Source organism: Ursus maritimus, unplaced genomic scaffold (genome assembly GCF_017311325.1).
Source record: "Ursus maritimus isolate PB19 unplaced genomic scaffold, ASM1731132v1 scaffold_1, whole genome shotgun sequence".
Taxonomy (NCBI): domain Eukaryota; kingdom Metazoa; phylum Chordata; class Mammalia; order Carnivora; family Ursidae; genus Ursus; species Ursus maritimus.
The window spans coordinates 763746-791672 of record NW_024423343.1 but is presented as its reverse complement, the minus strand read 5'-3'; the positions used below and the strand labels follow the sequence as shown (position 1 = coordinate 791672).

The 27927-nt window shown below is 54.6% G+C and overlaps 1 protein-coding gene across 3 annotated transcripts in view; it reads left to right on the top strand.

The window, feature by feature from the left end:
- The window catches only part of FARP2 (FERM, ARH/RhoGEF and pleckstrin domain protein 2), a 105804-nt gene extending 77927 nt beyond the window's left edge, over positions 1-27877 (top strand). For all 3 annotated transcript variants that reach the window (XM_040637999.1, XM_040637989.1, XM_040637993.1), the window contains exons 14-28: positions 4765-4943; positions 9521-9610; positions 9984-10117; positions 10547-10628; positions 12348-12585; positions 15018-15148; positions 19932-20000; positions 20632-20721; positions 23983-24065; positions 24967-25085; positions 25581-25738; positions 26671-26778; positions 26999-27150; positions 27367-27481; positions 27704-27877. In XM_040637999.1, coding sequence (XP_040493933.1) covers positions 4765-4943; positions 9521-9610; positions 9984-10117; positions 10547-10628; positions 12348-12585; positions 15018-15148; positions 19932-20000; positions 20632-20721; positions 23983-24065; positions 24967-25085; positions 25581-25738; positions 26671-26778; positions 26999-27150; positions 27367-27436 — 1703 coding nt within the window. In that variant the 3' untranslated portion in view covers positions 27437-27481; positions 27704-27877. The remainder of the gene's footprint in view (positions 1-4764; positions 4944-9520; positions 9611-9983; positions 10118-10546; positions 10629-12347; positions 12586-15017; positions 15149-19931; positions 20001-20631; positions 20722-23982; positions 24066-24966; positions 25086-25580; positions 25739-26670; positions 26779-26998; positions 27151-27366; positions 27482-27703) is intronic.
- Positions 27878-27927: the final 50 nt, after the last annotated feature.

Genomic DNA, 27927 nt, shown 5'->3' with positions numbered 1-27927 from the left:
AACACAAGCCTTCGCCTTTACACTTCTTCAGCCCCACTCAGGCCTTGGAGCGTGGTGGATACTGCCCCCACCTCCTGGTCAGTGGCTGCTGCCAGCCTTGAGGGGGCAGGTTCCTGGCCTCTCTGGGCACTCTGAGCCGCAGACACCTGGGAGTGGGTGCTGGTCTCCTCTGGGGATCCATGGTGCCGAGCACCCAGGACAATCAGGGCAGGAGGCACGTGGCAGTGAGCTCCTGCTGGAGCTCGGTGTCTGTGCCCTGCCATAGGCCAGAGCAGGGTGCTGTGGTGGCGGCGGCGGCCCGTCAGCGCAGACTTCCCGGACCCTGCATGGTTGGTCACTTCCCCACGTGGGGGACGGTGCATCATGGGCATGTGTGTTCCCTCCCACGACACGCGGGCCCCGCCCTCTGCCCGGTGCCCCTGCTCAGGGTGAAGTGGTAACATGAGTAGTTCCCCAAGGAGGTATTTCATTAACAAACCCGGATTTCAAGAAACTGCTCAAAAGCATTTCTTTTGTCCATTCCATCTCTGGGCTGACTGGTTACGACGGCAAAAACTATATGGCTCTTATTTTTGAATCCTGTTAGCCCAGATTACAGTTCTTTCCTGATGAGTATCACCTGCAGGCTCTTTAGTTTCTTGGGGTAGTGTGTTTGGGGTACCTTGCCCCCGTCGCTCTGGTAGTTCTGAAGCCGCATAGACAAGCTGCGTCTTCTGTTAGAGCCCACACGCAGGGGACTGCACGCCTGCGGGTACTGACCTGGGCAGACAGCCCCAGGTGTGACTGTTGTAGGCTGGAACACATATTTTCCCTAATAAGGGAAGAGTCTTGTTTATCCCTTAGCAAGGAAAGCCTGAAAATGCTTCTTGGGGGCACCATGTGTGTTGATGTCACCCTCTGAAGTTCAGGTCACCACAGCCACACCCGCACCCCCAGGCCCTGTGTGCCAGACACCTGCTCACAGCCTTGTGGGTGAGGCCCTGGGTGAGCCCCCAGTGCCAGGAGAGGGTGCGGCACAGGTCAGACCCTGCCGTGCCACTTGGCAGGTGGCAGAGATGAGGCAGAGGAGGCCTGCGATAACAGAGAGAGGGGAACTAGCATCTGTACCCCCGCATACCAGCCATTTTTCTTCCTCCTGCTTTTATTGTTGAGCCTGATTTTGGATAAAAGTGACTTGTGACATCCTAGTCCAAAAGTGGAGCCAGAAGCAGTTTTCTGCTAACTTGTGAAGCTCACATTTACCTAGGTTCTTGATACAGTTTAGCTTTTTCCTTTCATAGAATCAACCACCCATTGCAGGCCAAAGAGGGAGTTTCTAGATCCTACTTCCTGCTAGCATGTTAACCTTCAGACTTGACCTTGAACTTCCCAAACCAAAGCTGATTCTTCTCCCACCTCAGGCAAAATTGTCAAGATTGTTTATTACAGAGTTTTGAAAAAGAATTTAATGGTATGAAATGAAAATACGCTCCGATTTTGCTCTGTGATGTTGATCTTTCACCACCTAGTTAGGTGAATGAAGTAAAGGTGAACGTAGAAGGATAATACTGTGCTTTTTTAAAAATGACATTTCAAAAATTATAAGACAAATACTTAGAAATTTTTGAAAATAAAATCACCTGTCAGAGTTGCTTACTCTTGACAGTTTGAAATGTTTTAAATGTGTGTCCTTGAAGATGATCAAACCTTCTAACTCGCCCCTTTGAGCGCAGAGCTTGTCTTGAACCACAGGTTGGGCGGTGTGGACCCCCTCCAACAGGAATGTGGAGTTCAGGAGAACATAACTAGATTGTCTCTATCCGTTTCAAATAACTGGATGCTGGAAATTGAAGAATTTCCAAGAATTCCTCGACCACAAGTGAAGGAATCGGTCGTTCTCGATGCTGGAGTGGGGCAGGAGGCTATCACCTTTGTGTCTAAGTGGATTCGATGGTAGGGACTGTCGTAATTCAGAAAAATCTTCTTGCAGTTTTTTGGTAGAGGACCTTGGACACAGGAGTCTGTTTTTACAAATATTTAAGATTCTTTCCTTTCCATGGCAGTTACGACTAAATGTATTCTGTGGTATCTAAAACAATGTTTAGCATTTTAAAAATCCTAAGACCTGCTTTCTGGTATGCACTGTCAGTGTCAACAGGGTTTTCTGCGGCAGGGAGCTTCTAACGTTAGTGCCCTTGCACCCCCACTGCCCTGCACGGTCCGGAGCCGCGGCCTCAAGCACCGCTGACTCTGCCACTCTCGGGGCGCACGCCTGCAGAGCCGCGGCCCGCACCTATGCTCTCCGTGCAGTGTGTGCGTAGCTGACCGCACCCGTGATGTTAAGGCTGACCCACACAGGGTAGGGCATGGGGCCGTGGGTGCACACGCCGAACAGCCTCGAGTGTAGACGGGCTGCATGCGTATGCCACTTGCTTGAAAACTTATCTCCCCACCGATTTACTTTGTCTGGTAGGGTCTCTGTTTACATAATGTGAAGTAGATGTGATTTATAATGTTTCGCTGTAGCTGACAGATTTAATAAAAACATGTTTAATGGCAGTTTGTGGTACTTTTTAATCTATTCACTAAATTATGAGTTGATGATTTTTGTGAAGTGTCTGCAGTGATCATGTCAAAGATGACTTTGAACCTCCCTAGAACCACAGTAGTTTATTCCAAATGAGCAGTCTACCCGTAGGGGCAGCTCCTTTCACAAGTTCATCACCAAAGGGGCAATTATCAGAAGCTGCATTCTCTAATCCGATGGCCCGGCGAGCCTGCGCTGGCCATGGCCTGTTTGCCAGCCCTACGGCCCGTGGAGCCTGTTCCTGACGCTTCAGTGGGGGCCACCTCCTCGAGCTCCACCTTCTACTCTTTAAACATAAAGTCAAGTTTGCAGCTGCTTTTTGGGAAACTGTCCACTATTAACTTGCAGTAGGACTGCCCGTCCTCAAGGCAGGCGCTTTGTAGGGCACTGAGGGACGGATTGGAACAGTGAACTTAGCTTATTTTCATAACCAGTACGTGTGAAACATCGGGTCTCATGCTTTGAATGGTACAATTGAAAAATAAGATCTGTTGCTAGTAGCTTCTGGACTTTTTTCTGAATTCTCTGTGTGTAAAAGGATCTCTATTCAATTCTGGGCCTATTCGGGACAAAAGGGGTTTTGGAGTATGAATCGTAAGTAGCTCATCTTTGGAAACCTGCCACTTCCTCACGTAGGGGGTCCTCCGCGCTGCAGGGACCAACAGAGCCCTCGGCTCCTGCACTCTGTGGGGCAGGGGAGACAAAGGAATTCCATGTGATTTTCAGGTTGCTTAGCGTATTTTAAATGTGTAATAAAAGCAGATTCTAATAAACTGGTTGTTAATAATTTCACACTCTTAACGCTGTCCAGGTTTACACTGTCAGTGAGTGTGTGCTCATGTTTTCACTGCGCGAAATCCTGCAGGAAAGCTCTGTTGTTACAGCATTGCTAGGTCACCCCCAGAAGCCCTGGGCGGGACCCCTGACAGCACAGTGCAGCCTTCCAGAGCTCCGCATTTGTCAATGTGAAAATAAGGACCCTCCCTGCAGCCCACTGGCCGTGGTGCAGGGCTAGCTGGCGCCGGTGCTCATGCCTGTCCGGTGAGCAGGCGCTCGGCACAGCGGTGTCCTCCAAGGAGCTCCTTTGCGCTAAGCTGCCTGCCTGCACACGTACATGTTTTAGGCCAAATAAGCCAAGTTTTGGTTTTATAAACTGTCACTGTAGGCGACTGCATTTGAAGTCTGACTAGGGCGTAAGAGGATCGTGCTTCGAAGCCAGCGGTGGGTGGGGAGGGGAGGCACCGGGGGCTCCAGTCCAGTGACTTCTGTGCAGCACTGTGTGTGCTCACTCAGTCGCAGTCGGAAATCATGGGAGTTGCGGAGTTAGGACGGCTGTCCGTTTGTAAACCTGAGGTAAATTTCTATTATAAATAGCTTCTAAGGCCGGTAATTTCTTGTATAAAACTCTGCTGTAAGGATAGCTTTAAAACGTGGCATGGAACAGTTACTGATTTCCCGTAGAAAAACATAAGAAATAACCCTTCGAGACTTCACTCTTGATAAGAGATTTCCTTTAGGACAAAATGTGTGACGGGGTAGGTCTCAGCAGCAGCCGTCTCGGAACTGGCAGAATTTTGGCTTCTGCCTAGTCAGAAGCAAACATTATTTAAAGAAGAAAAAAAGTATTGGTTTTGAGGTATACTTCTAGAAAACTAATACGAAATCCTTGTTCATGAAAAATTCAAAGAAGTAGAAAACAGTACAGTGAGTTTATGTGATCCAGTTTTTTTTAATGAGCAAGTGACGAGTGTGACCTTAAAGCACACTTCCGTTTTTCAGATCTGTTAGCCCCGCTTGGACGCCTCGTGTCCAGCCTCTGCCGTCTGCCTTTCCGTGAACGTCCACAGAACGCCCTCTCTGATCGCGCCTTCTGCTTTGCACACTGAACGCCACTGCTTTTATCACGGTTGCGTCCTGTGTAGAGCAAAGGAAAACCTCTAGACACACGGAGCCCTGGGTGTCCAAACCGCCTGTGGTTGGTCCCTGACCTTGGACTGGCCAGCCGCCAACCTGTTTTCATCTCACTTATGTCACATAGAGAATTGCACGTGATCGAGGCTTTGTTTACACTCCTACCAGAAGGCACCTGGTGGTAGCATTAGGCTAATGTTGGCTAAAGCGCGGTAAGAACTGGTGTCTGGCCAGCGCAGTGGACCTTTCTCATTTCTCGCTCCATCCCCCGCCCCGTTCAATTCCAGGCCTTTCCACGGAGAGTCCTCAGCCTTCTCCCTCCACCCGGAAGAGCCCACTGAGCCTGAGCCCTGCGTCTCAGGTGACTCTTGACCCAGCTGGGCAGGGCTTATCCCCCCTCCTGAGCCCTGTCCTTAGCGACGCTGGCGGAGCCAGGATGGACAGCGAGGAGGAGCCGAAACACAAGGTGGGCACTGCCCTAGCAGACAGCTTACTGCTGGTGGACTCGGTTTGCAGGGAAGCCTGAGCGGGCAGGGCGGGCTCTGTGCGGGGGATGCTGGCTCCCCCAGTGAAATCTGTCCTGAGAGCCGCACATCACCTGGGACTTCTCAGCTACCTTTGCGCAAAGGCAGGCTTCCTTATTTCACGGCAGTTCCTGGGACCTGTGGATTTCAAGTGGGGATGTGGGGGGATGGCCAGGCCTTGGGGAGCCCTCAGCCTCCTGCCCTCCCTACCTTGTTGGGCACTCTCTTGAACAGTGGGGTATTTGAGAGGAGGGGAAGGCTTAGGTGCCGAGGGAGCATGACCAGGGACCCCATCTTGTTGGGCTCATGGGTGAGTGGGTTCTGAAGCTGGGTGAGGGGGGGGGGGGGGGGGGGGGCGCTGGGGAGTGTTGAAGCAGGGGAGGAGGGATGTGTCAGGTGTGTGTCTTTACAGTAGGAAGTTGAGGTGATGCCCACAGGTTTCTCTTTGTTGTCGGAGATAGGAGTGAGGGCACGCACTGGGAGGCTGGCAGGTAGGAGCGTCCGAGCTCAAGGACGAGGTTTTGGCCAGAGGCAGTGACACCCATCGCACGGCCATCCCCGCTCTCCTGGCCCGTGCCCCCTGCCTGAGTGGTGGTGACATGGACAAGGCAGCCCGGGCAGGCAGCTCTCTGAGAGGGCACACAAAAAAGGACAAAGGGCCAAGCATTTGGAGGTTTGGGAAAGAGACTGGTTGAAATAATGGGCTGTGGACCGTGGTGACCCAGGGAGCATCCATCCCCCTACATGCGGGAGGAGGAGGTCCCTGAGAAGCAAGATGGCCGCAAGCAGATGGGACCCCATCTCACAGGCACCTGTCACGTGGGGGAGCTGACATGGAGAACGCCTTGTCATGCCATGGGTTTCATCCTGAAGTGGCCAAAGAGAGAGTCTAGCCGAGGGCCACTGTGTGTGGGACACGTGAGCTTCTCTGAGAGGTGGGGTGGACCAGTGGGAGGACTGGTGAGCCCTCCGAGCACACACTCCTTCCTGGGCCCCACTTTAGAGAGAGCAAGCCCTGAGCCAGAAGGCGTGCTGTCATGTGAGGTGGCCCGGCGAGGGCAGGGGTCCCTGGACCCCGGCTCCACGTGGAGGGCCTGCAGCCCCCACCCCTCAGGTCTCCGTCCTCATTGCTCGGACACCGTATTTGGCACCAAGATGGTTGGGTTGAGGATGTTTTTATTTATTTATTTTGGAAACCTAATGACCATCTGGTTAGCTCACTATTAGTGCAAAAACAAAATGGCTAGAAAGCTGTGTAAAGAACTAAATTTTAACTTGTACTTTTCTGTACTACAAAAAATAATCATTTAGGTGATGACTTGTAACATAGGGGTGTCACCAACCAGGGTCATGGCGGGTGGCCGTGGCATTCACATCCAGACCGGGCTTCAGAGAGGGAGCCTGGGGGCTGCACCACAGGCACCTCACCGAGCCGTGGCTGGGCCCTGCACACGGGGATCCCAGGCTCTGCCCCCCGTAGCTCCCCCTGCCTCCTCTCCTCGCCAACAGTGCTGCCTCATCATTTCCAGCCCTGCGAGCCGCCTCCCTGCCTGGAGCCGCGCAGCCAAGCGGTCACCGGGCGCAGGAGGGCTCCCGGACGGCTGGGGTGGCCCTTGCCCCAGCGCTGAGAGTGAGGGCTTCAAGGCCGGTGAACCGGCTGCGCTCCGTGCTGGCTGTGAGCCGGGCCACGGGCCCCCAAGGACTCCATGGCAGCTCGGGGAGCTCAGCGCCGTGGGGCTTCTGCGCTTGGATCTGGTTACTCGGCTGTGTGCCGACCCCTCCGTCGGGAGCGCCTGTACCCGCTTGTTTCCCGGCGTCCCTCCTCACCAGTGTGTCCCGCTTAACCTGCTGCTTCTCCCCTGATTTCCAGTTGAAATCAATGAGGACCAACAGTGTTCGGAGGGTATAAAGGCTGACGTGCTGCGTGGGGCTCAGAAAGTGGCCAAGGTCCCCCTCTGCTCAAGGCTCTCGGGCTGCCTTCTGCCGGGAAGCTGCACTCTGCTCCCTGGCCGATGCTGGCCCAGCACCACCGACCTGCAGCTGAGTGGGCTGGCTGCGTGGCTCCCAGGGAGCAGCCCTTGGGCTTCTGCTCCCCTGGGAGGTTCCCTAACAGGCTTTCTCTGCACTGGAAACCAGCAGACCAGCCCTGGATACACAGGCTGCCCATGAGCACTCCTGACCACCGCACTCCTTGTGTCCCCTGTCACTAACTAGGACGTAATTGTGAGCTCATCAGTGACGCTGCTGTGGCTTGTTTCTGAGTGTTTCTCTCTGGGCAGTTCACCCTCCATGGAAGAGAAGTGGGTCCAGAACCTCAGGGTGACCCTGTTTCTGCAGGTTCACACTCGGCTGAGGCACTTTCTGGAACCCCATGTGGAGGGGACTGCAGTTAGGAAGCCGGCTTGCCTGCATGGACTCCCCACCCAGAGCCCCAGGCCAACAGTGGGCCCATATAGATGTGCAGAATCAGGGACACGTGGCTGCATGGGGCCCACAGCCTCCACACCATGAACGTGGGCCTCGTGGGGCCAGCTCTGACCCCAGAGAGCTCCTGAGGCACACCAAGCTGTGGTGGAGATGTGACATTTTATAGAGATTTGACAGAGTTAGGATTTGAAAAAGTCATGTTTTAACAGCACAAAGCCTAAAAAGAAAGAATTGGAGAGCACAGAGGTTGTCGCTCTGTGGGGAGAGGGCCTGGAGCTCCAGGGACCAGGCGTGGGCACTCCAAGATGTTTTCAGGACCCCAGCATCACAAGACTGCAGAGCAGGCTTACCTGGCCGCTAGGACAGAGCAGCTATTGATTATGTGGGAAGAGTGGGTCACGTGGAATATGCCCGGTGGGGTGGAGGGGACACGGCCATAGCTGTGGTCTCCAGGGCACGCAGGAGGAATGCGCCTGTGGCACCGCTGTGAGAACACTGCAGCCTCTGCTAAGCTTCACCTGGGCTCAGGGACACAGGGAAGAGGTGGGCCCTCAAATACCAGCCTCTGGCCCAGCCTCCCCTGTCAGCTTCCATACCAGACTCCTGCAGACCTGACCCCTGACCTTCCTCCCCAAACCTCTTACCTTGGGGATGGCAGCTTTTTCCCTTGGTTTGGGCCCCAAAACAGTCTGCCTTTGCCTTCTCTGTCCCTCGGACTGCCACCCATACCAGAACTTGACCTTGAGACTGTGTCGGGGTCCTGCTGTTCCCCTCCCCAGCTGTGGAGCCTGGATGGTGCAGAGGCCTTCTGCTGACCCCCAGCCCCTCGTGCTACTCTCAGTGCAGCAGCCAGCCTCGTCCTGGGGACCTAGCGTACCCTGATGTGCTCTGATAGACCCCAGAGGACCCCCTTGCCTTCCCCACCAGTAACCAGCTCACTTATCTCTTATCCCTCCCCTCACCCTTCACCTCCAGCCTGTCTCTGCTAGAGGCTGTGGCTACCCCATGCCTCTGGGCCTCCACCCCAACCCCTTCTTTTACTTCTGTACTGTCAGCTCCAGGGCAGGGACCTCTGTTCCTGGGCACGCTCCAGGTGCCTATTTGGGGCTGGTACCTGCTCTGTGGATGTTTGCATGGTGGCCTCAGGGACAGTCAGCCCTAAGGTCCTCGGCCTGGTGGAGGAGCTGCAGGGGAGCATGCCAGGGATAGAACAGGACCAGGTGTCTGCCAGGTGGGAAAGGACAGAGTAGGGGCCTTTGAGGTGGACCTTGACGGAGGCAGCTCCCTGAGGTGCTCGGGATAGGGAGGGGCCCTGCAGGGCCAAGACACAGGCCCACCCAGGTGCAGCATGCAGCCTGGCCACTGCTGGAATGCCAAGAGCTGGGTGTGGTAGGGCCCAGGTCACCGGGGTAGTGCAGCCCCTCCTGCTCCTGACTTGGCTGCTGGCATCCGAACACCAGGCAGAGGCCCTGATGGACAGTTAAGAATTTCCATCTCTGGCCCTGCAGTCAAAGCGTGTTAGCCAGCCTCGTGCTCTAACACAGGGTGCAGTTGGAGTGTACAGTGTTTGGCAGTTTTCATGACCTTTGGAAGTTAGACTCAATCGTTGATAGTCACACATATGCATGTATACACGTGTGTGTATCTGTGTGTTAACTAGTTACACCTCTAGCAGTGGCATCAGAACAATAATTTCACGGCAAAACCAGTAATAGGCTTCAATAATACATGTTGATGTTTGAACAGTGATTTTTCTTCTCGGCTGAGCCCTGCATCGTGTCAGGCTCCCTGCTCCGCGGGCAGCTGCTTGTCCCTCACCCTCTGCCTCCCCCCACCCCCCTCTTGTGCGTGTGCTCACTCGCTCTCAAAATGAATAAAATCTTTAAAAAAAAAAAAAAGTAATAACATAAAATGAGAAAAACATGGGAGGGAGATTCAGCTGGGTTTATATTTTTACTCAGAAGGAAATCCCTTCAGGAATCACAGGTGAAAAGTGCACGGTGACGTGAACGGGAGCAGGAGAAAGTGAGTGTTGTGAACGTCGGTGACGTGGCCGCCAGACCCGCGCTCACACGGTCTGTGCTTCTTGCAGAGCATGGCAGCAGATGAGGCCTATTTCATAGTGAAGGAGATTCTCGCTACAGAACGAACATACCTGAAGGATTTAGAAGTTCTCACTGTGGTATGAAACCTAAGTCCTTTATTACTTTGTCTTCTTTAATACTTCTTAAACCTAAACCAGAGCTAGAGGATCCCTCCTGAGAAGGACCTCTTGGCCGTCATGAGACGTACGTGTTTGTGTTCTGTTAAAGATACCTTAAAGCGTATCTAAGGTCAGAATATTGCGTCCAATTTTTGTAAAACTAGGAGTATCCATTTGAAGCTTTTCACCCAGAATTGTTTTCTTATATTGTGAAAATGGGTGGTCAGCCAAGAGGACAGCTGTAGCACTGATTTGAGCTGTCCCAGTGGGGACTCTGGGGTCAATGCTGGGTGTCCTGTGGGTACTGACCCTCAGGAGCAAGGTCCCTGGGTCACCCCGACTCTTCCTGCAGTGGTTCCGCAGTGCCGTGGTCAAGGAGGATGCCATGCCTGCAGACCTGATGACCCTGCTCTTCTCCAACATAGACCCCATCTATGAGTTCCACAGAGGCTTCCTGCGTGCGGTGGAGCAGAGGCTGGCGCTCTGGTAACACCCTGCGCACATGGGCGGCCCCTGCACTGGACCCCACGTGGACAGCTCTACCCTGTCCCTATCCCTGTTCTCAGGAACTTCCCAGCTTCAGAAACGAATTCACAAGAACCATTGTTTCACTGAAGTATATCTTTTTAATTTGTGGGAGGAGTAGACCTGTAACAGCCACTTTTATTCATCCTGTTCCAGAAGAGAGAATGAAAGAATAGGTTTAAAGTAGATGATCCCTTTTTTTTTGCCGATTACCATCTTTTAGAGAATGGTCAAAATGTTATCATGGTTTCTGTCCAGTGTGGGCCTCCCACCTCAAGCATCTCTGCCGTTCTGGCTCTGACTAGGCTGGCCAGTCACACAAGGATCCATCAAAGTACAGCGCACAAGCTTTAACAACGTTTTAACCATATCTGTCCCTTTCTGCTCCAGGGAAGGGTCTTCCAACACCCATGCCACAGGCGATCATCAACGAATCGGGGACATCCTGCTCAGGAACATGCATCAGTTAAAGGTAGCACGGGTTGGTGTGATTACTCCACCCCTGGAACTGACAGTGCAGTCTCAGTGTTGTCCCCAGGACAGTGTCCCCCTCAGGACAGCACTCCCCTCAAGACAGCACTCCCCTCGGAGCAGTCCTCTCCTCAGGACAGTGTCCCCTCAGGACAGCATTTCCCTCCAGGACAACATGCCCATTGGAACAGTTTTCTTTTCCGGGCAGTGTCCCTCTCAGCAGTTTTCTCTTCAGGACGGTGTCCCCCCCCCCAGGACAGCATCCCACTCAAGACAGCATTCCCTTCAGGACAGCGTTCCCTCAGGACTGCATTCCCCATTAAGACTGCAGACCGTGAAGACAGAGTCCCCTCAGTGGAGCCAACCCCTCAGGACAGCATGAGAGGGTGTAGGTGCTACGGGCTGACGCTCTTGGTGCCTGCTGATCCGTGACCCCCAGTGGGACATCCGCCCCCGCCTGACCAGTCCGTGTGCATTTACTGCCTCCCTTGCTGAGCTCAGCAGCCTGCGGTGGGATATGCAGAGCTTGTCTGGGCTGGCATTAGGGTTTGTGTCCACACACCTACTGGCTCATAATTCAGGTTTTTCCCTCAGAGGTGATAGGGCTCCCTTGGGTAAAGTGCCAAGGAAAGTACCAACAGAATGACTCCGGGAGCCAAGGTCAGCAACGTGGCAAAAGCAAGATGTCCTCTTATTAGGACCAGTTGTCACAGGTGTTGAAAACAGTGGGGCCAGCTGTGGTTTCACTGTTCAGGGGTCTTACTCTGGCTAAACAGACCTGGGACAGGCCTGCCCACCCTCACGTTCATCCTGGGGCAGCCCTACGGCACCCTTCCCAGAGACACAACGCCACTCGCACCTCTCTAGGTTCCCGCGTCCTCATGCCCACTCACCAGGCTGGCTGCCGCCTCCAGCCGAGGCCTGTTGCACCTTCTACCCAATCCAGCCAGACTCCTGACTTACCCGTGGGCCCCATTCCGTTCCTAGAAACCCGAGGGCCCCACAAGATCACTCAGTTGTGTCTTCACATAGCCCTGCTCAGAGCTCCCTTTCTTAACCTGAGACTTCTTTTGGTTTTTCTCAGCCCATGGTAAATTAGTCATTTCTGTCTATCCCAAAATCACTTACACAAATTTAAAATCAAAATACACACAAACCTCTTTGAGGTTATCATACCACAGACGTCATATTTAGTAATATTAGTAAAACAAATTGATTTCATATTAAAACCTTCCAGGAGGTAAGGAGGGACAGGTTGGGTTTAAGATCTGTATAATACTCAGAATCCATACGCGTGTGTTCTTCGATTTGTGCTGTCAAAGTGTTGGGAGGGATGGTTCCCTGTCCAATCAGCGCTCTGCGTGTGGGTGGGGACGGCGGCCTCTGCCAGGGCTGAGGGCAGAGCCGGAGCATGATTTGTTCACTCCCCACCAAGCACTGCTCACTGGTCCTGTGAGGCAGGTTCCAGCCCTCTCAGCCTCAGCGCTCCATCTGGAAAGTGGGGGTAAAGCCCTGTGTGCACCCAGCACCTGCGGCGGTCTGTGGATGAGCCCCACCCTCCCATCTCACGCATGCTGGGCTGTTCTTCTCTGTTCTGCCCCATTGGGATTTCCGGCTAGTGTGTGACATCCGCACCGGGAAGGCTGTCCAGCTGCTTGCCAGCCGGGCCCCCTGCCCCCACATCTCCTATCCTAAAGGCCCCCCCATTGTGCCTCCACAGGAGTTTACCAGCTACTTCCAAAGGCATGATGAAGTCCTGACAGAACTGGAAAAGGCCACCAGACGCTTGAAGAAGCTAGAGACAGTGTACAAAGAGTTTGAGCTCCAGAAGGTCTGCTACTTGCCTCTTAACGCGTTCCTGCTGAAGCCCATCCAGCGGCTGGTGCACTACCGCCTGCTGCTGGGCCGGCTGTGTGGGCACTACGCGCCGGCGCACCCCGACTCTGCTGACTGCCGCGGTGAGTGTGGGTGCTGGGCCTCTGCCCCCGCAGGGCTGCCCTGGCCGTACGGTTAGGAGCCCGCGTGGCCTCAGTGCTGGAGCCCACACGGCTACGAGGTAGGAGCAGCTTTGGCTGACCTGACGGCTTCGGCTTCCTTACGTGGGAAGTACAAGGTGCAGGGCTTCACCCCAGAAGGGCCCAGTACCACGGTGGTCAGGGCTGTCCTCTGCCCTCCCCTCCCCTCCTCTCCAGCTGGTGGAGGGCAAGGCCCTTCTCTGCTGCACGTCTGAAGTGTAGGAAAGGACTCCAATTGTCTCGTAAGGTCACAGGGAGTGGCCCCCTGCCCTGAGGGGTCTCTCCACAGCACCCCCTTATCCCCCCACCGCATCCCGTGCACTGGGGCTGGAGAGCAGTTCTCAGGGTGATCGGCTGCCAGTGGGCGTTTCTGTCCTCAAAGCCTTGGCTCTCAAACAAGCATTTGGGTCAGAATGGCCTGTTAGAAGTTTCTGATACAGATGGCCTTGGTCGTTTTTTGTGTTAAAGAGACTCAGGAATAAACCCTGACCTTTTAAACCTATGTGTACTTCTAGTGCTGGAGGTTTTTACAAGTCAGTCTACCACTCCCATTAAAAGATGAAAGGTTACTTAGCTTTTCCTTCTAGCTGGTCTCCCCTAGTCCTAAAGGGGTTTATGTAAGATGCTTTCTGATGGGTCAGATGACATCTTCCTTTCTCGTCATTCTAAAAGCAAGCGTTTTCTGTTTACTAAAAGGAAGGACAAAATGGTCAGAAGTGCTCCCAAGCTTTTAAGGGAAATACGAAGTGCGGCACGTTTATAAAGCTCCCGCTGGTGGTGGGGTGGGCGGGATGGGCAGGGGAGGCGCGGGCTGAAGAAGGCTGGGCCCACTCGCCACTGGTGGGTTCCTCCTTAGTAGGACCTAGCCTACAGGCTGAGGCAAAACCCCAGCGAGTGTGCGTTTCTGAACGTGCCGTGTCAATTGCGAACACAACAGAGTGTTGATAGCCCAACAGCCTACAGAGCGTGGCTGTCTCTCAAGCCCTGGGAAAGCCATCGAGCCAGCACGTGCTCAGCTGACAGCTGCAGTTGGGACCCCCCCCCCACCCGCTCTCCCACCCATAGGCCTCAGGGAGAGCGTGAGCTTGAGCCTCCTGGGCAAAATGGGCACCTTTAGGTTGGGCTTAGAGAGGGTGGCTTTGGATCGTCGTTTATCCTTCGTTCAGTGTTTCCCAAGGGCAGTGCCCGGCAGGGACCGGGTGCCAAGCATGGTGATGACCCTTCAACAGCACGATGGTTCTGTGGAGACCCAGCAGTCTGGCATCAGGTCGGAAGTGCATCCCCAGCTTCCAGGGCCTGAGACAGTGGGAGCCCATGTGGCAGCCGAGCCTTCCGGTCCTGCACCCTGTGCATACGCGGTGGCTGAGAGAGTGGCTCGGGTGCTGTCCGAGGCAGACACGGGCTAGGCAGCCCACGTGGATGAGCAGGGCAAAGCGAGTCTCCGCCTGACCTCGTGTCCAGACTGGAGTGGGACCCTGAAGGATGGCAAGGCCAGAAGGGACAGGAGCTCAGGAGTGTGCACAGAGCTGACCCTGGGTGTCAGCCCTGTGGGAGCCCCCCTGGAGCTCTTACAGTGGTTCACTGTGTCACACACACGTCACTGATGGAGGAGTAACTCGCTGAGGCAAGTGCTTTCTTATCCGACTTTATCCTCTTAAAGCTGCGAGGCAGGTGTCCTCACCTCACTGGGAGCAACCGACTCGCAGGGGCAGAGTCGAGGGGCAGACGTTTCCTGCCGTACCGTGTGGGGCACCAGGCGCTGTGGCCAGGGTGTGAGTGACAGGGAGACAGCAGACTCTCGGAGTGGTTCCAGCAAGGAGACAAGTGGTCACTGCGCTCCAGCCAAGCAGCTGATCCCAGTGTGGCCTGGTCAGGACCGCAGCGAGCTTTAGTGTCTGCTTTTGTGTTCCATCTGAAGGAGTTTCCCTTTCGGATTAGAAGCCTTCATGTCTGTACTGGAACTGTAAGATGACACCTGTTCCTCCGTTCAAGGAGGAAAGTACAAATGTTTTAAAGATACAAATTATTTAGCCTTTAAACTACGGTTGGTAATTCTCCCGAAAGAACAAATACTGCTGTGCCTAGAACATGAGTCATTCACAAAGGCTGTTCTTTCTCTTTACCAACCTTGAGTGTCAGCTAGTCAGAAGTTTGGGCTGAATAAGTCCAAGTTTCGGGTCATCTGCAGGGACCCCCATTTGCTGCACCGGCAGCTGAAAATCATGGATGGCAGTCCTGTGAGGAGTTGGGAGTAGAACGTTCCTTAAACTAAAACTGCCCTTTAAAATGGCAGTTCTTGTCACAAAGGGGTGGGTGGGGGGTTCCATCCGTGCCCATCTGCCCGGGCACCTGTACTCAGAGGTCTCTCCCCACAGACGCTCTCCAGGCCATCACAGAGGTGACCTCCACACTCCAGCACAGCCTCGCCCGGCTGGAAACCCTCCAGAAGCTGACAGAGCTGCAGCGGGACTTGGTCGGCGTGGAGAATCTCCTCGCTCCCGGCAGGGTGAGTGACTTTGAGGAAGTTTTTTGAGATGGTCACTTAATTATTTTGAATTCCAGTGTAATTAGCATACAGTGTTCTCTTAGTTTCAGGTCTAGCGGTTCAGCAGTTGTGTGCATGACTCAGTGTCATCACGATAAGTGCGCTGTAATCGCCATCACCTGTTTCATCCACCCCCCACTCCCTCTCTTCTGGTAACATCAGTGTGTTCTCTAGACTTCAGGGTCGGTTTCTTGCTTTTTTTCCTTTGTTCCTTTGTTTCTTAAATTCCACATATGAGGGAAATCATATGGTATTTGTCTTTCTCTGACCGACTTATTTCACTTGGTATCATACTGTCTAGATCCATCCATGTTGATGCAAATGGCAAGATTTCATTCTGTTGGTGGCTGAGTGATGTTCCATCGTGTGTGCACCACACCGTCCTTACCCAGTCATCTGTTGATGGACACTCGGCCGCTTCCATGTCTTTGCTGTTGTAACTAATGCCGCTATAAACATAGGGGTGCCTATATTTTTTCAAATTAGTGTTTTCGTTTTCTTTGGGTAAATACCCAGTAGTGTGATCACTGGATCATGTGGTAATTCTATTTTAACTTTTTGAGGACCCTCCATACTGTTTTCCAGAGTGGCTGCACCAGTTTGCATTCCTACCAGCAGTGCACGAGGGCTCCTTTTTCTTCATAACTTCACCAGCACATTGTTTCTTGTGTTTTAAAGTTGTCCTAATATGTGTGACGTATTATCTCCTTGTGGTTTTTCCATTTGTGTTTCCCTGATGCTGAGTGATGTGGGGCATCTCTTCATGTGTCTGTTGTCCATTTGTATGTCTCCTTTGGAGAAATGGCTGTTCATGACTTCTGGCCATTTTTAATCAGATTATTTCATTTTTTGGTGTTGGGTTATATAAGTTCTTTGTGTATTTTAAATGCTAACCCTTTATCAGATATGTCACTTGCAAATACTTCTCCCATTCAGTAGGTTACCTTTGTGTTTTGTTGATTGTTTCCTTTGCTGTGCAAAAACTTATTTTGAGGTAGTCCCTGTAGTTTATTTTTGCTTTTTTTCCCCTTGCCTCAAGAGACATCTAGAAACATGTTGCTAAGACTGATGTCAGAGAAGTTACAGCCTGCATTTTCTTCTAGGATTTTCATGGTTTCAAGTCTCACGTTTAGGTCTTTAATACATTTTTAATTTATTTTTCTGTATGGTGTGAGAAAGTGGTCCAGTTTCATTCTTTTGCATGTTGCCGTCCAGTTTTCCCTACACCATTTGTTGAAGAGACCATCTTTTTCCCATTGCATATTCTTGCTTCCATTGTCAAAGATTAATTGACCATATATTTGTGGGTTTATTTCTGGGTTTTCCAGCACTGATCTATGTGTCTGTTTTTGTGGCCATACCACACTGCTTTGATGACGGTAGCTTCGGAGTATAGCTTGAACTCTGGGATTGCGATGCCTCCAGCCTTGTTCTCTTTCACTTCATGGCACGTAATTGAGACAGAAGTCACATACCACAGAATTCACTGTGCAGTCCACGAGGTTGTGCCATCATCCCCAGTAATTCCAGGACATTTTCATCTGCCCAAAAAAGGAAACCTGTACCTGTTAAGTCACTCCCCATCTCCCTCCCCAATCTATGGCAGCTACTAATCCACTTTCGGGGGCTTTGCCTCTCCTGGACGTTTCCTGTAAGTGGAGTCACTGTGTGGCCCTTTTGTGGCTGGCTGCTTTCACGGAGCATCATGCTTTCCAGGTTCGTGCCGTAGTCGGTCAGCAACTCCTTTTAGTCACCACAGCGGCTCCATTCTCTGCGTGCACCATATTCTGTCTCTCTGTTCATCCGCGGTGTGCACCTGGCGGTTGTGAATAATGCTGCTGTGAGCACTCGTCCACAGGCCCTTGTGCACACGCGTGCTCTCAGTTCTCCTGGGTGGATACCTAGGAGTGGAACTGCTGGGTCACACAGTAGCTGTGTTTCACATTTTGAGAAACTGCCAGTTTTCCGAAGTTACTGGGCAATTTTACATTCCCACCAGTAGTGTGTTAGGGTTCTGGTTTCCCCGTATCTCATCTTTTTTATTGTAGCCATCATGGTGGCACGTAATGGTATCTCATTGTGGTTGTGATTTCCATTTCTCAGATGGCTAGTGTCAAGTTTCTTGTCATGCGTTTATTAGCCACTTGTGTGCCTTCTTTGGAGAAATGCCTGTTCAGATCCTTTGCCCACCTTTAACTGGGTTGTCTTTTTGCTGTTGAGTGGTGAGATTCTTTATCTATTCTGGACCCCAGGCACTTACCGGAATAAGATTGCAAGTATGTCCTCCCGTTTTGTGGGTTGTTTCTTCATGTTCTCAGTGGTATCATTTACAGCACAGAACATTTTTTTTTATTTTATGAAGTTGAATTTAGCTGTTTTCTCTTGGGTTGCTTGTGCTTTTGGTTGTCACAGATGAGACACCGCTGCCCAGGCCACAGCATAACAATTTACCTCTGTGTTTTCTTGTGGAGACTTCCTGCGTTTCAGCTGTTACATTTAGGTTTGATCCCTTTGTAGTTCCTTTTTGTGTGGTGTGAGGTAGGGGTCCCACTTCATTTTTTCCCGTGTGGATATCTGGCATTCCCAGTGCAGTTTGTTGAACTGTCCATAGATACAGATGTGCAAGTTTAATTTGTGAACTCTCAGTCGTATTCCATGGGTCTATATATCCATGCTGCTTACTTTGTCACGAATGCCTTTTTGAACTCAGTGCTGTCAACAAAAAAAACCCATTTTGAGGGTTGCATGAGGATGTTTCCTGTCTCGACACAAATACACATGTATTAGCGTGTGGTTGTGTAAGTCATGCTTCCATGTTAGCCTTATTAGAAGGTACAGAGAATGTGGGGTCACAAGCTCAAAGAAATGAACTGCACTAAAACGCACAGGAAGGTTCTGACCTCCTGGAGTTAGGGCTTTGGTTGGGTGCCAGGATAACTCCATTTCATTTCCCTCCCTGACCACGGGGCTCGAGTGGAGCTGCTGGCTGGGAGCTCCTGCAGGTCAGTAGGGCTCTCAGTACAGGTAGTTTCTTCTAGTGCCCCACCCAGTGTGTCATAGATGGTGGCCCCTGGGAATTGTCCCTGAGGGCTAAGGAGAGTAGCCACAGAGCAGGGGTTGGGTGGGCTCTCTGTGTGGCCTGGGCAGGTTGCTCCACCTGTGACATAGAGGGTCTTGGGCAACAAGGGGACTAATGTCAGCTGCTTGGCCCAGTGCCTGGCATGAAGTAGTTGGTATGCAAACACTCACTCCCGTACTTGTTGTTTTTAGCTGCTCTCTCTAAAGTCTGAGCTTCATAACCCAGGGCTCCCAGTCTCCTTGTTAAATACGTGTGTGTGTCAGAGACAGAAACCACACTAGTTATGTCCGCAGAGGAATCTGAGAACAAGGGTTATTAACTAGGAAGAACGTTGATAACGAGGCATCAAAGGGCAAGAAGACGTGGGAAATACCTAAGAGGCAGAATGCAGGTGCCGCCAAGGGCGGGCTCACAGCATGGCGGGGGGCAGGATTTGAGGGAAGAGCACCCACAGGCCTGGGACATGCTCCCTGGAGAAGGGGATGCTGCCCAGCTGGTCCTTGGGTCTGGGGGTGGTGGAGCTGGCTCTGTGAGGGAGGAACCCCTGCAAATAGGACTTGCGGCCACAGGAAGAGGCAGGGGCTACCTGCTCACCCACGGCCAAAGAGCAGGATGGGGAAGGTGGGTCTGACGTCACAGCCGAGGAAGCCTCGAGCTCAGAATCAGGCCCAGCCCATTGTGCGGTGCTGGCGCTGTACCAGGGCATGCCCTCCTCATCTCTGTTTTGTCCACAAGGCTTCTGTGAAGTTCTTCTTTCTGTGCCTTTGCTCAGTCCATTTGAGGGCTGGGGTCTTCTGGCAAGTTCTCAGGGTATGAAGCTCATGCTCCTACTTATCTGAAAGGACCAACAGATGGGCAGGAGGATATCTGGAAATTGTTCAAACCGGAATTCTTTGGAACTACCAGGACTGACACTTTCTGCCATTGGCGCGGGCAGTTAGGGGCCTGTTTTGACATCTGTGCCTTCAGACGTCCATGTGTGGGCCTGGGGGGTGGTGTTCCAGCATGGACGGGGAAGTGTGAGAATGTCCCCAAGTTCCGGCGGTTCGGTCAGGCCCTGGTGGGAGAGACAGAACCCTCTCCTCTCCCTCTGTGGAAGGACTGCCCAGGACATAGCACTTCCGGCTCCTACTGGAGCTCCAGCCCCACCAGCGTCTCACTTTGGGTTGGAAAGGCTTTGTGGTATTGGGAATCCCCTCTCCACGTGCCAGTGCCCGGCTGGCAGCTGACGCTAATTACCGGCCGACGTTTGATGAGAACCAGGTGTGCCGTCTTCAAGCTGCTCTGGGCCGGTTTTCCCGAAGCAGAACTCGGGTGTCCCCGTGCTCAAGCCTTCCAGGAGCTCCCCTCAGCAAGAACACTACCGTGTGCTTTGCGCAAAGGCCCTCAGCACAGCTGGCCTGTGGCGACATGTAGCCGCAGTGCCCGGCAGACAGTCTGGGGCCTGAGTGGGATGGCTGAGGGAGGCAGGCAGGAGGGAAGAGGCTGGAAAGACGTGGAGGGTCCTGGGCAGGAGGGCGCCGTCAAAGGGCCTGTGAGGGGCTCGTCCAGAGGGGCTCAGAGAAGCCTAAATGGTGACATCAAGCCGGCCCTCAGCCCCGCCAGCACACCACCCACGGAGGTGGCCTGGGACTGGCACCGAAGGCGCTTGTCTCTCTCTTTCAGGAGTTCATCCGTGAGGGCTGCCTTCACAAGCTCACCAGGAAGGGCCTCCAGCAGAGGATGTTCTTTCTGGTAGGTGCGATGGGCGTGGTTCTGTCAGGGGGGCCAGTGCTGTGGTCCAGGCGAGCAGCCCCAAGTCAGACAGCAGCCAGGTCTGCGGGACCCTCAGAACGCCAGAGGAGAGCGAAGTCCAAGCCCCCGTGGCTGCAGGAGTGTTACGCTGAGCACTGGCTTTCCCCAGAGAGCCGGCGCCCTCCCAGCCAGTACCTTTGCTCAGCTCCCTTCCTCATGCCAGTTAGTCGACTCAGGCCCGAGCCTTCCTGGCTGAGGGGTGACCGGAGGACCAGCCACGACTCCCCACTGCCTCCAGCTGGCGGGCACTGGGCTCTGGCCCAAGAGATCTGCCGACTCACCTGCTTATTGGCTACCTCTTCAAGATAATGTAACTTTTTAAAAAGATTTATTTGCGCGCGCGCGCGCGCGCGAGAGAGAGAGAGAGAGAGAGAGAGAGAGAGAGAGAAAACATGGAGGGGGGGCAGAGGGAGAGAGAAACTCAAGCAGACTCCAACCTGAGCCCAGAAGCCGACATGGGGCTCGATCTCACGACCCTGAGATGACGACCTGAGCTAAAACCAGTGACTCTTAGACATTGAAACGTGTCACTTGTTTGTAAACTTTTGTGTAATAGAGCCTTCCGTCTCAGTTCTCAGATGTGCTGCTATACACGAGCAAAGGTGTCACGGGCACCAGCCGCTTCCGGATCCGGGGCCTCCTTCCACTCCGCGGCATGCTGGTGAGTGCTTGGGCGCCGTGCTGGTTATTCTCAGGCCGTCGTGCTTAGGGCTCTCGGTGTCCCACAGGCCCTGCCTGCAGCCAGTGGGCCCTCGCGGGGCGTCAGACCCAGCCCCTGAGGACGAGGCCCCGGCTCACATGTCTGCCTCCTGCCCAGACCCACCTGCCGCCCCCCTGCAGAGCCTGTCCTTCAGTAGGAGACTCAGTGAAAGACCCCAGTTGGGTGCTTGGGGGTGGAGCTGACACAGCTTTTGAAAGAGAAACCTGATTGTAAAGACTAGAGAGCCTCTGTGTTCTTGCGCTTGTCTCTCTTCTATTAGCAGTCGTGTTCCGGGCCATCCTAACTCGTTGCTCACACACACGCATGTGCACACGCACACCCTCAAAACGGGAAGACGGCACCAGCACGGACGAGCCGGCTGGCTGCAGTTCGAGCTGGGCTTGGGTCTTCCCTCCACGTCGTGTGCGCCGGCCGGGGGGGAGGTCCCGTTCCCCCTGTGCGCCGCTGCAGCAGGCCTGCGCCATCGACGACCCTGCTGCACAGCGAGCCCTCTGTCCGCACCGCGTACCTGTCACACGGCCGCGTCCCCCAATACAGGCGCGACAAGACGCCTCAGTGTAGGTCTGTCAAGCCCTTTGGTTTAATGTGATCCAGTTCCTCAGCCTACGCTTTGTGGTCAGTGCTTTTCATGGCCTGACAGAGGCCCTGCTTGAAGGTCACAGGGAGACTGCTACACGCACGTTGACCCCCTGCCCATTTGCCCTTGAGCGTAAACCTGCTGTCAGCCTGGAGCCCAGCTCTGGGGACAGTAAAGGCAGGAGGCCACGTCCGGGTTTTTGCCCAGAGACGTGCTGTCGGTCCAGAACATGTTATGACAGGGAGCCCCCGGTCCCAGTGTCCACGGGTGGGGGGTCGGACCCCACTTGGCCAGTCTGCCTCAATTTCTACCCCCTTCTTCAGGGGTGCCTTCCACTCTCAGCCCTCCACGTCCCTTCAAGGCGCCCCTCCTTCCGCTGGGCACCTGAGCCTTCGGCAGCTGTTCGTAGCATCTGGTTTGGCTTTTTTAGCCCTTAGCAAAAAGCGGCCTGTTGGAATGACCACATCTGCCATCACCGGAAGCACGCCCCTTCTGTTCTAAAGTACACTTTTAAAAATTATACTTTCATCCTAGAAAAAAACTGAAAATATAAAATAAAAATCACTCACGACTACACCGCCTAGCAGTACGCACTTCGGTCTTCGGAGGTAGCGAGACTTTGCTGGTGGCCTCGGCGGTGCGTCCCTAACATCTCCCGTGCTTGTGACCCAGGAGCTCTGTGCTCATTTCATGGAGATGAGCAGCGGGCGGGCAAGCCAGACTCCAGTTTTCCTGTTTCCCTTCACTGGACGTTTTGGCTCCACTGAGTTTTTCAGAATTGGAAATAACACCGTTGGGTCTCTTCCGACACATCGTCACCTACGTCTAAATCATACCGTTTGAGCAGCAGAGACACTGGCTTCTGTGGCTCTGACTAGGACTCTGCGTTACTGTCGGAGCCGCCACCCCTGCCGACCTTCCCACCAAGTGCGTCCAAACCTGTCCTCCCGCAGCCTGGGGGGCAGCACGGGGCAGTCACCCCTCGCCCTTGCACTTCGGTGACTGGCACAGCCCTTGGACGGCCAGTGAGGCTGACGGAGGCCGTGTCTCCGGGAGTCTGGGGCCTCCCGCTGGGGTGGCGCCCGGGTGTGTCCGTTGCTCTGGTCTCCATCCGGGGCGCAGTGACAGACGCCAGCCTGCTCTCAGGGCTCACAGGTGCTTTCTACAGTTCGTAATTCCTGTTTATTCTTCCTGCAGTTTGGTTTTCTCTTGTAGAAGTGAAACGCCGCTGGACACTGTCTTACTCCAGGGACAGGATCTGGCACAGAGAGCCCAACACATTCCTGTTGAAGGAGTGAAATCAGACATCTGTCCATCTTTTCTCTCAGGGTTTCCGTCCAGTGCAGACTCAGAAGTCCTTCCCCTCGCCAAGATCATACTGGCACCTTTTTTTTTTTCTGATACATTTACAGTTTCATTTCTCTTACTGCATAAACTCTCTCCACGTGTCTCCGTGGGTGTGGCTGGACTGGGCCGCACCGCTTTCTGTCCCCCGTCCTCGCAGCCGCCCTCCTCGTGGAGACAGTTCCTGCCTTCACACTCGGGGTTCTTTCTGGGCCTTCTGCTCCATCTCTGTGCGCCGGCATCAGTCCACGTTCTTCTGATGCACGTGTCCTGTGGAAGAGTCGCTCTGGGGTGAATCAGTGTGTCCCTTATTCCTCCTCCCTTTTAAGTAGTACTTTGCTGCTCTCAAGTATTTAATTCTTCTGAATAAACTTAGGAATTATTTAGACAAATTCCTTCAAAAAACAGCACTAGATTTTCTACTGAAATCGCATTACATTTACGTGCTAATTTAGAGTAAGGGAAGACGGACATCTTGACCTTTTCTTGCTGGCCACTGTTCCTGCCCATTTCGGATCTTGTGTGTCCCAGGAGGCTCAGCGCCTGACATCCCCTGGGCCCCGCACAGGGAAACTGTCCAACCTGGGGCCATCTGTAACTGGCTGGTCCCAGGGGACACACAGCAGGCCCTCATCCTGAATGCAGAGGGAAGGGTGACAGGTCTTGGCTTCAGAAAGAGGGCCTCTGTTTTCTGGTTTACAGCTTCCTCGTGTTTCTATCTAAGAGATATTCTCAGAAATCACATGTTGGATTTTAGCAAAGGTGTGTGCAGCACGTAGAGGTGTCCGCCCTTTCCCCATGGACTCGAGGATGGGGTTGAAACACCCTTGCATTCCTAGAAACTTACTGGGCCATGGGACAGTTTCCTGTCTGTGCTTTAGGCTTGATTAGGTAGTATTTTATTTGGGATTTATTTCAGTCACTCGTAACTGGAATCAGTCATATAGGTTTTTCTTTGAATCTGTTAGGTGTTGGTACCAGGTTTATAAAGTAAATTGTCCAATTCCCTTTTTAATAATGAAAATGCTCAATATTTTTTCCTGTGCTTGACTTTCAGCTAATAGTGCTGGACCCACCGGTGAGTAGTTGGGTGCCCTGTGGCCCACAGCTCACACACCTGGGTGGCAGGTGCCATGGCGTGGGGATCCCCGTGCCTCCTGTAGCCCCTCGTAGTCAGTGTAGACTCACACAGGGCTTCCACAACACCCGTGTGGTGCTGCAAGCGTGGGTCCTGCCCGCCCTGCTCTCGCTCCACACGTTTGCCTCTTCTCCCGCCACAGGTAGAAGAAGGCGAGCACGAACGCTCCGTTCCACACTGTTTCACCATTTGTGCAGCTCAGAAAACAGTCATGGTGGCAGCCAGGTACGAGCTTTCCGCGTCTGCCTCCGCTGGGCCCTGGGATGGGGGCTTCCCTGTCATGATCCGGGGCCCCCTGTGAGTTGAGAGTGTCAGTCATGGGGTATGTGCCCCCTGGAGCCCTGCTCCAGTTATGTGACCAGGGGAGCAGCTTCTCCTCGGGTTGGAAGCTTGTGACCATTGAGAACGTCCCCACAGAGTGGCACGGGCCTGTCGAGCTGCCCCCGAGCCTCCAGAGGGCCAGGGAAGGCCCCTGCGGATGGGCAGTCTCCCGGGGCACACGCACCGAGGCACCCTCAAGTCCGGGGAAGGGCCTGCAGGGCGGGCACACCACGGCCCAGTCTCACCTGCATCCTGTCCTCACAGCAGGGCTGTAACTTGGTGGCAGCCATTTTTCCCAAATCACATCAGATGGGGAGGAGGCCTGAGCTCAATGGCTAGCAGGTGGCTCAGTCTCTCCTCTGTGGGGGCTGGGGGTCCCCAGCACCTTCCCGAGGAGAGGCTCTCCTCCTCCTGGGTGGGCACCTGGCTCTCAGGTCCCACCCTGCCGTGTCTTGATGTCCTGGCCAATGGCAGAGCGCACGGACACTAGCACCCCTGACACTAGCGCCCCCAGCAGCCTGGGCAGCTGGACAGTATCCAGCAACCACCCCTGCATCTGAGCACCAAAGACTCGAAAGTCCTTGTTTCGGGAATCAACCCCCTTACAGAAGCCCCCATTCCAGGGCTGAGGGGCTGCCTTCCCTCCTCTCCCACCCCCGACGGCTCCCAAGGGGATGCAGGCTGGGCCCCCAGCAGCATTCCCGACAGCCCTCCGGGCCCACGGGACAGGCATTCAGAGCAGCTGGCACAGCAGGGAGCCCCTGGTGGCCCCGCTGAGCCGGCTCTGAACCTCGGCCCCCCTCAGCACTCGCCTAGAAAAGGAGAAGTGGATACGTGACCTGGACACGGCCATCGATGCAGCCAAGGGCGGGAGTGACCAATCCCTGGAACTGCCTGGCGGCGTGGTGTGCACTCCCCCCGACAGTGAGTTCCGGCCAAGTCACCCCCTAAAGTCCCCTTTGCACCTAAGCAAGCTTCTCTCCAAACCTCCCCCCCTTTTTTTGGAGAGCGTGAGTGGGGAGGAGGGGAAGGGGGGGAGAGGGAGAAGCAGGCTCCCCACAGAGATGCGGGGCTCGATCTCATGACCCTGAGATCATGACCTGAGCGGAAGAGTCAGACACTCCGACTGAGCCAACCAGGCAGCCCTACAAATCTGTTTTCTTGGTCACAGGCCCCCTGCTAGGCTACGTGCTCCCCTTCCACAAGGAACGTTCTCGGCCCCCCTGGGGTGGGGAGGGGCAGGAGGGACTGTGAGCTTTTCTGGCAGAAGCATCGTGTGGTTTTGGTCTGTGCCTGCTGCTGACCTGGGCCCTAGGGCTCCCTGGTTCCCAAGGCCCCAGCCCCCTGCAGCCAAGGGCACCCCGGCCCCACTCGCCCCCTGCTCCCATCTCCCCTGAGCAGAGGGCGACTCCTCCACAGGATCCTCTGAGGTCTCTCTGGAGCAGGAGTCAGAAGATGCTCGTGGCTCCCGCGGCTCCCTGGAGGGGCAGAGCCAGCGCCGGGCCAACACCACGGTGCACGTGTGCTGGTACCGGAACACCAGCGTCTCCAGGGCCGACCGCAGCGCGGCTGTGGAGGTACGGCTGCCGGGTGCCCTCTGCTTGTGCTGATGGGGAGAACTGGGGGGACCCACGTGGCAGGGCTGGGACGGGCACACGGCGCTGCCTCCCACTCTATCCTCTTGGGCAGGAAGCCATTAGGCAAGTCCCCTGGCAGAGTGGCCCCGGAGGCCGCCAGGCTGCGGGCTGACCATCCCCATCAGGGCTGGCGCAAGCTCGCGAGAGCAGCCCTGAGCAGCGTGTGCAGGAGACGTGGGGTTCTCTGGAAAGGACTGCTCTCACGGGGGCTGCCGCCTCCCCTACAGCACCTGGAGGAGCCGCTCTGGACTCCAGCCCTTCAGGACTCAGGCTGCCTCCCAGTCAGTGTGGTTTTTGAGTCACTGTCATTCCTGGGGCAGAAGCAGCAGCACCAGACGGGGAAGCCGCCAGAGCCCTGGGCTCACCCATCGGCCAGGGCTGGGGACGGGCACAGCGACAGGGAGCGTTATACAGAGAGAGGGGTCCCGGCCACAGGGTGGCCATCCCTTGGTCAGGACTCCAGCGTCCTCGCAGCACAGGACAGAGGGGCAGCTCACTCCTGATCCTGCCGGTGTGGACGCCATGCTCAGGGCCAGGAGCTGGGGCGTCTTGTGGGAACTGCGTTTACTTGGCTCCCTGTGATCTGTGATGGTCATGGCTAGAGTCACTGTAAATAGGGAGAAGAAACGTAGTGTCCTTCTACTCAGTGCCTGAGATTTCATTCTCCAGATTTTTAAACCTCCTTCCGTTAGACGGTTAAACAGGCCAACAGACCCAGAGCACGTGGAGGACGCCGCCGCGCCCAGAGAAGTGAAGTCGGGGCCTTAGCCAGGAAGGCCACAGGGGCCGACGTGCATTCTGGGGGAGCAGGTGCCACTCTGGGTGCAGTCGGAGGACACGGACTGGGGCCAGTGGCTTTTCTTTTCCTGCAGAATCAGCTCTCAGGGTATCTGCTGAGGAAATTCAAGAACAGTAACGGCTGGCAGAAGCTCTGGGTGGTCTTCACCAATTTCTGTTTGTTCTTCTACAAAACTCATCAGGTAAGGGTACGCGATGGAGCGGGGGCGGGGGAGCTGTGCCCACGGCGCCAGCAGAGCGGCTGCTGCTCGTCACACTCTCTTCCAGTTCAGAGGAGGGCGGTCTTCCGGCTCCTTGACCCGCTCCCCCAGGGCTCCCCAGGCCCCCGTGTAGGGGAGTGGGCTGTCAGGACAGGACGGGGTGGTGGGGAGAGCACCTGCAGAGCCACATGTCACCTCGCAGGACGACCACCCCCTGGCCAGCCTCCCGCTGCTGGGCTACAGCGTGAGCGTCCCCCAGGAGGCTGACGGCGTCCACAAGGAACACGTCTTCAAGCTCCAGTTCAAATCCCACGTCTACTTCTTCCGAGCTGAGAGCAAGTACACATTTGGGAGGTAATCCTGGGGTCTGCCACCGTCCCCTGGGGTCCCCTGCTGCTGCCGAGCATGGCTTCCAAGGTTTTCTCTGGTCCTTGCTTTGTCCCATTCACTCCATGTTTGGGGTCGTCCTTGGGAAGAAACTTGAGCACAAGGCCACACATATGACGAGAGCATCCCTTGACTCCCAAGTGAACATCTTGGGAGCTTCTGATGGCCCAACCTCTTCTCCAGGTGGATGGAGGTGATCGAGAGAGCTGGCAGCTCGCCTGGGAGGGCCAGGCGTCCCGAGGAAGAGGCATGAAGCCCATCCTGCCCGACGAGGACAGAGCCGAGGAAGCAGAACTGGGTCAGCACATAACCCCGTGACCGCATGTCCCAGCGTCCTCAGTGTAGGATGTGGCAGGGGGTAGGACGGTGTGGGGGGAAGCTTCACAGTGACCTCTGAGAGGGGTGGTACCCCTTGACCCCAGGGGCACCAGGAGGATTGCACATGCCCGTGAAACTGCAGGCCTGGCTCGGGGCGGAGACCAAGGCCCATGCTCACCCACCCTCTCCTCTCCCCAAGCAGCACCTGCTGAGGACTGGCCTAGAACAGGACCCTGTGACGCGTGCTGCACGCAAGCCCAGCAGAAGCCCCTCTGGTGCCCGCCCCACAGAGCTCTGGAGAAGCGGAAACCAGAGTTCCCCCAAGGGCCTCTAATTTATTAGTTCACTGCGTTCCTAACAAATTGAAGAAAATGGACACACGGTCTTCGTTCGTTCGTGCTAACGTGCGTGCAGTGCCAGATAAAC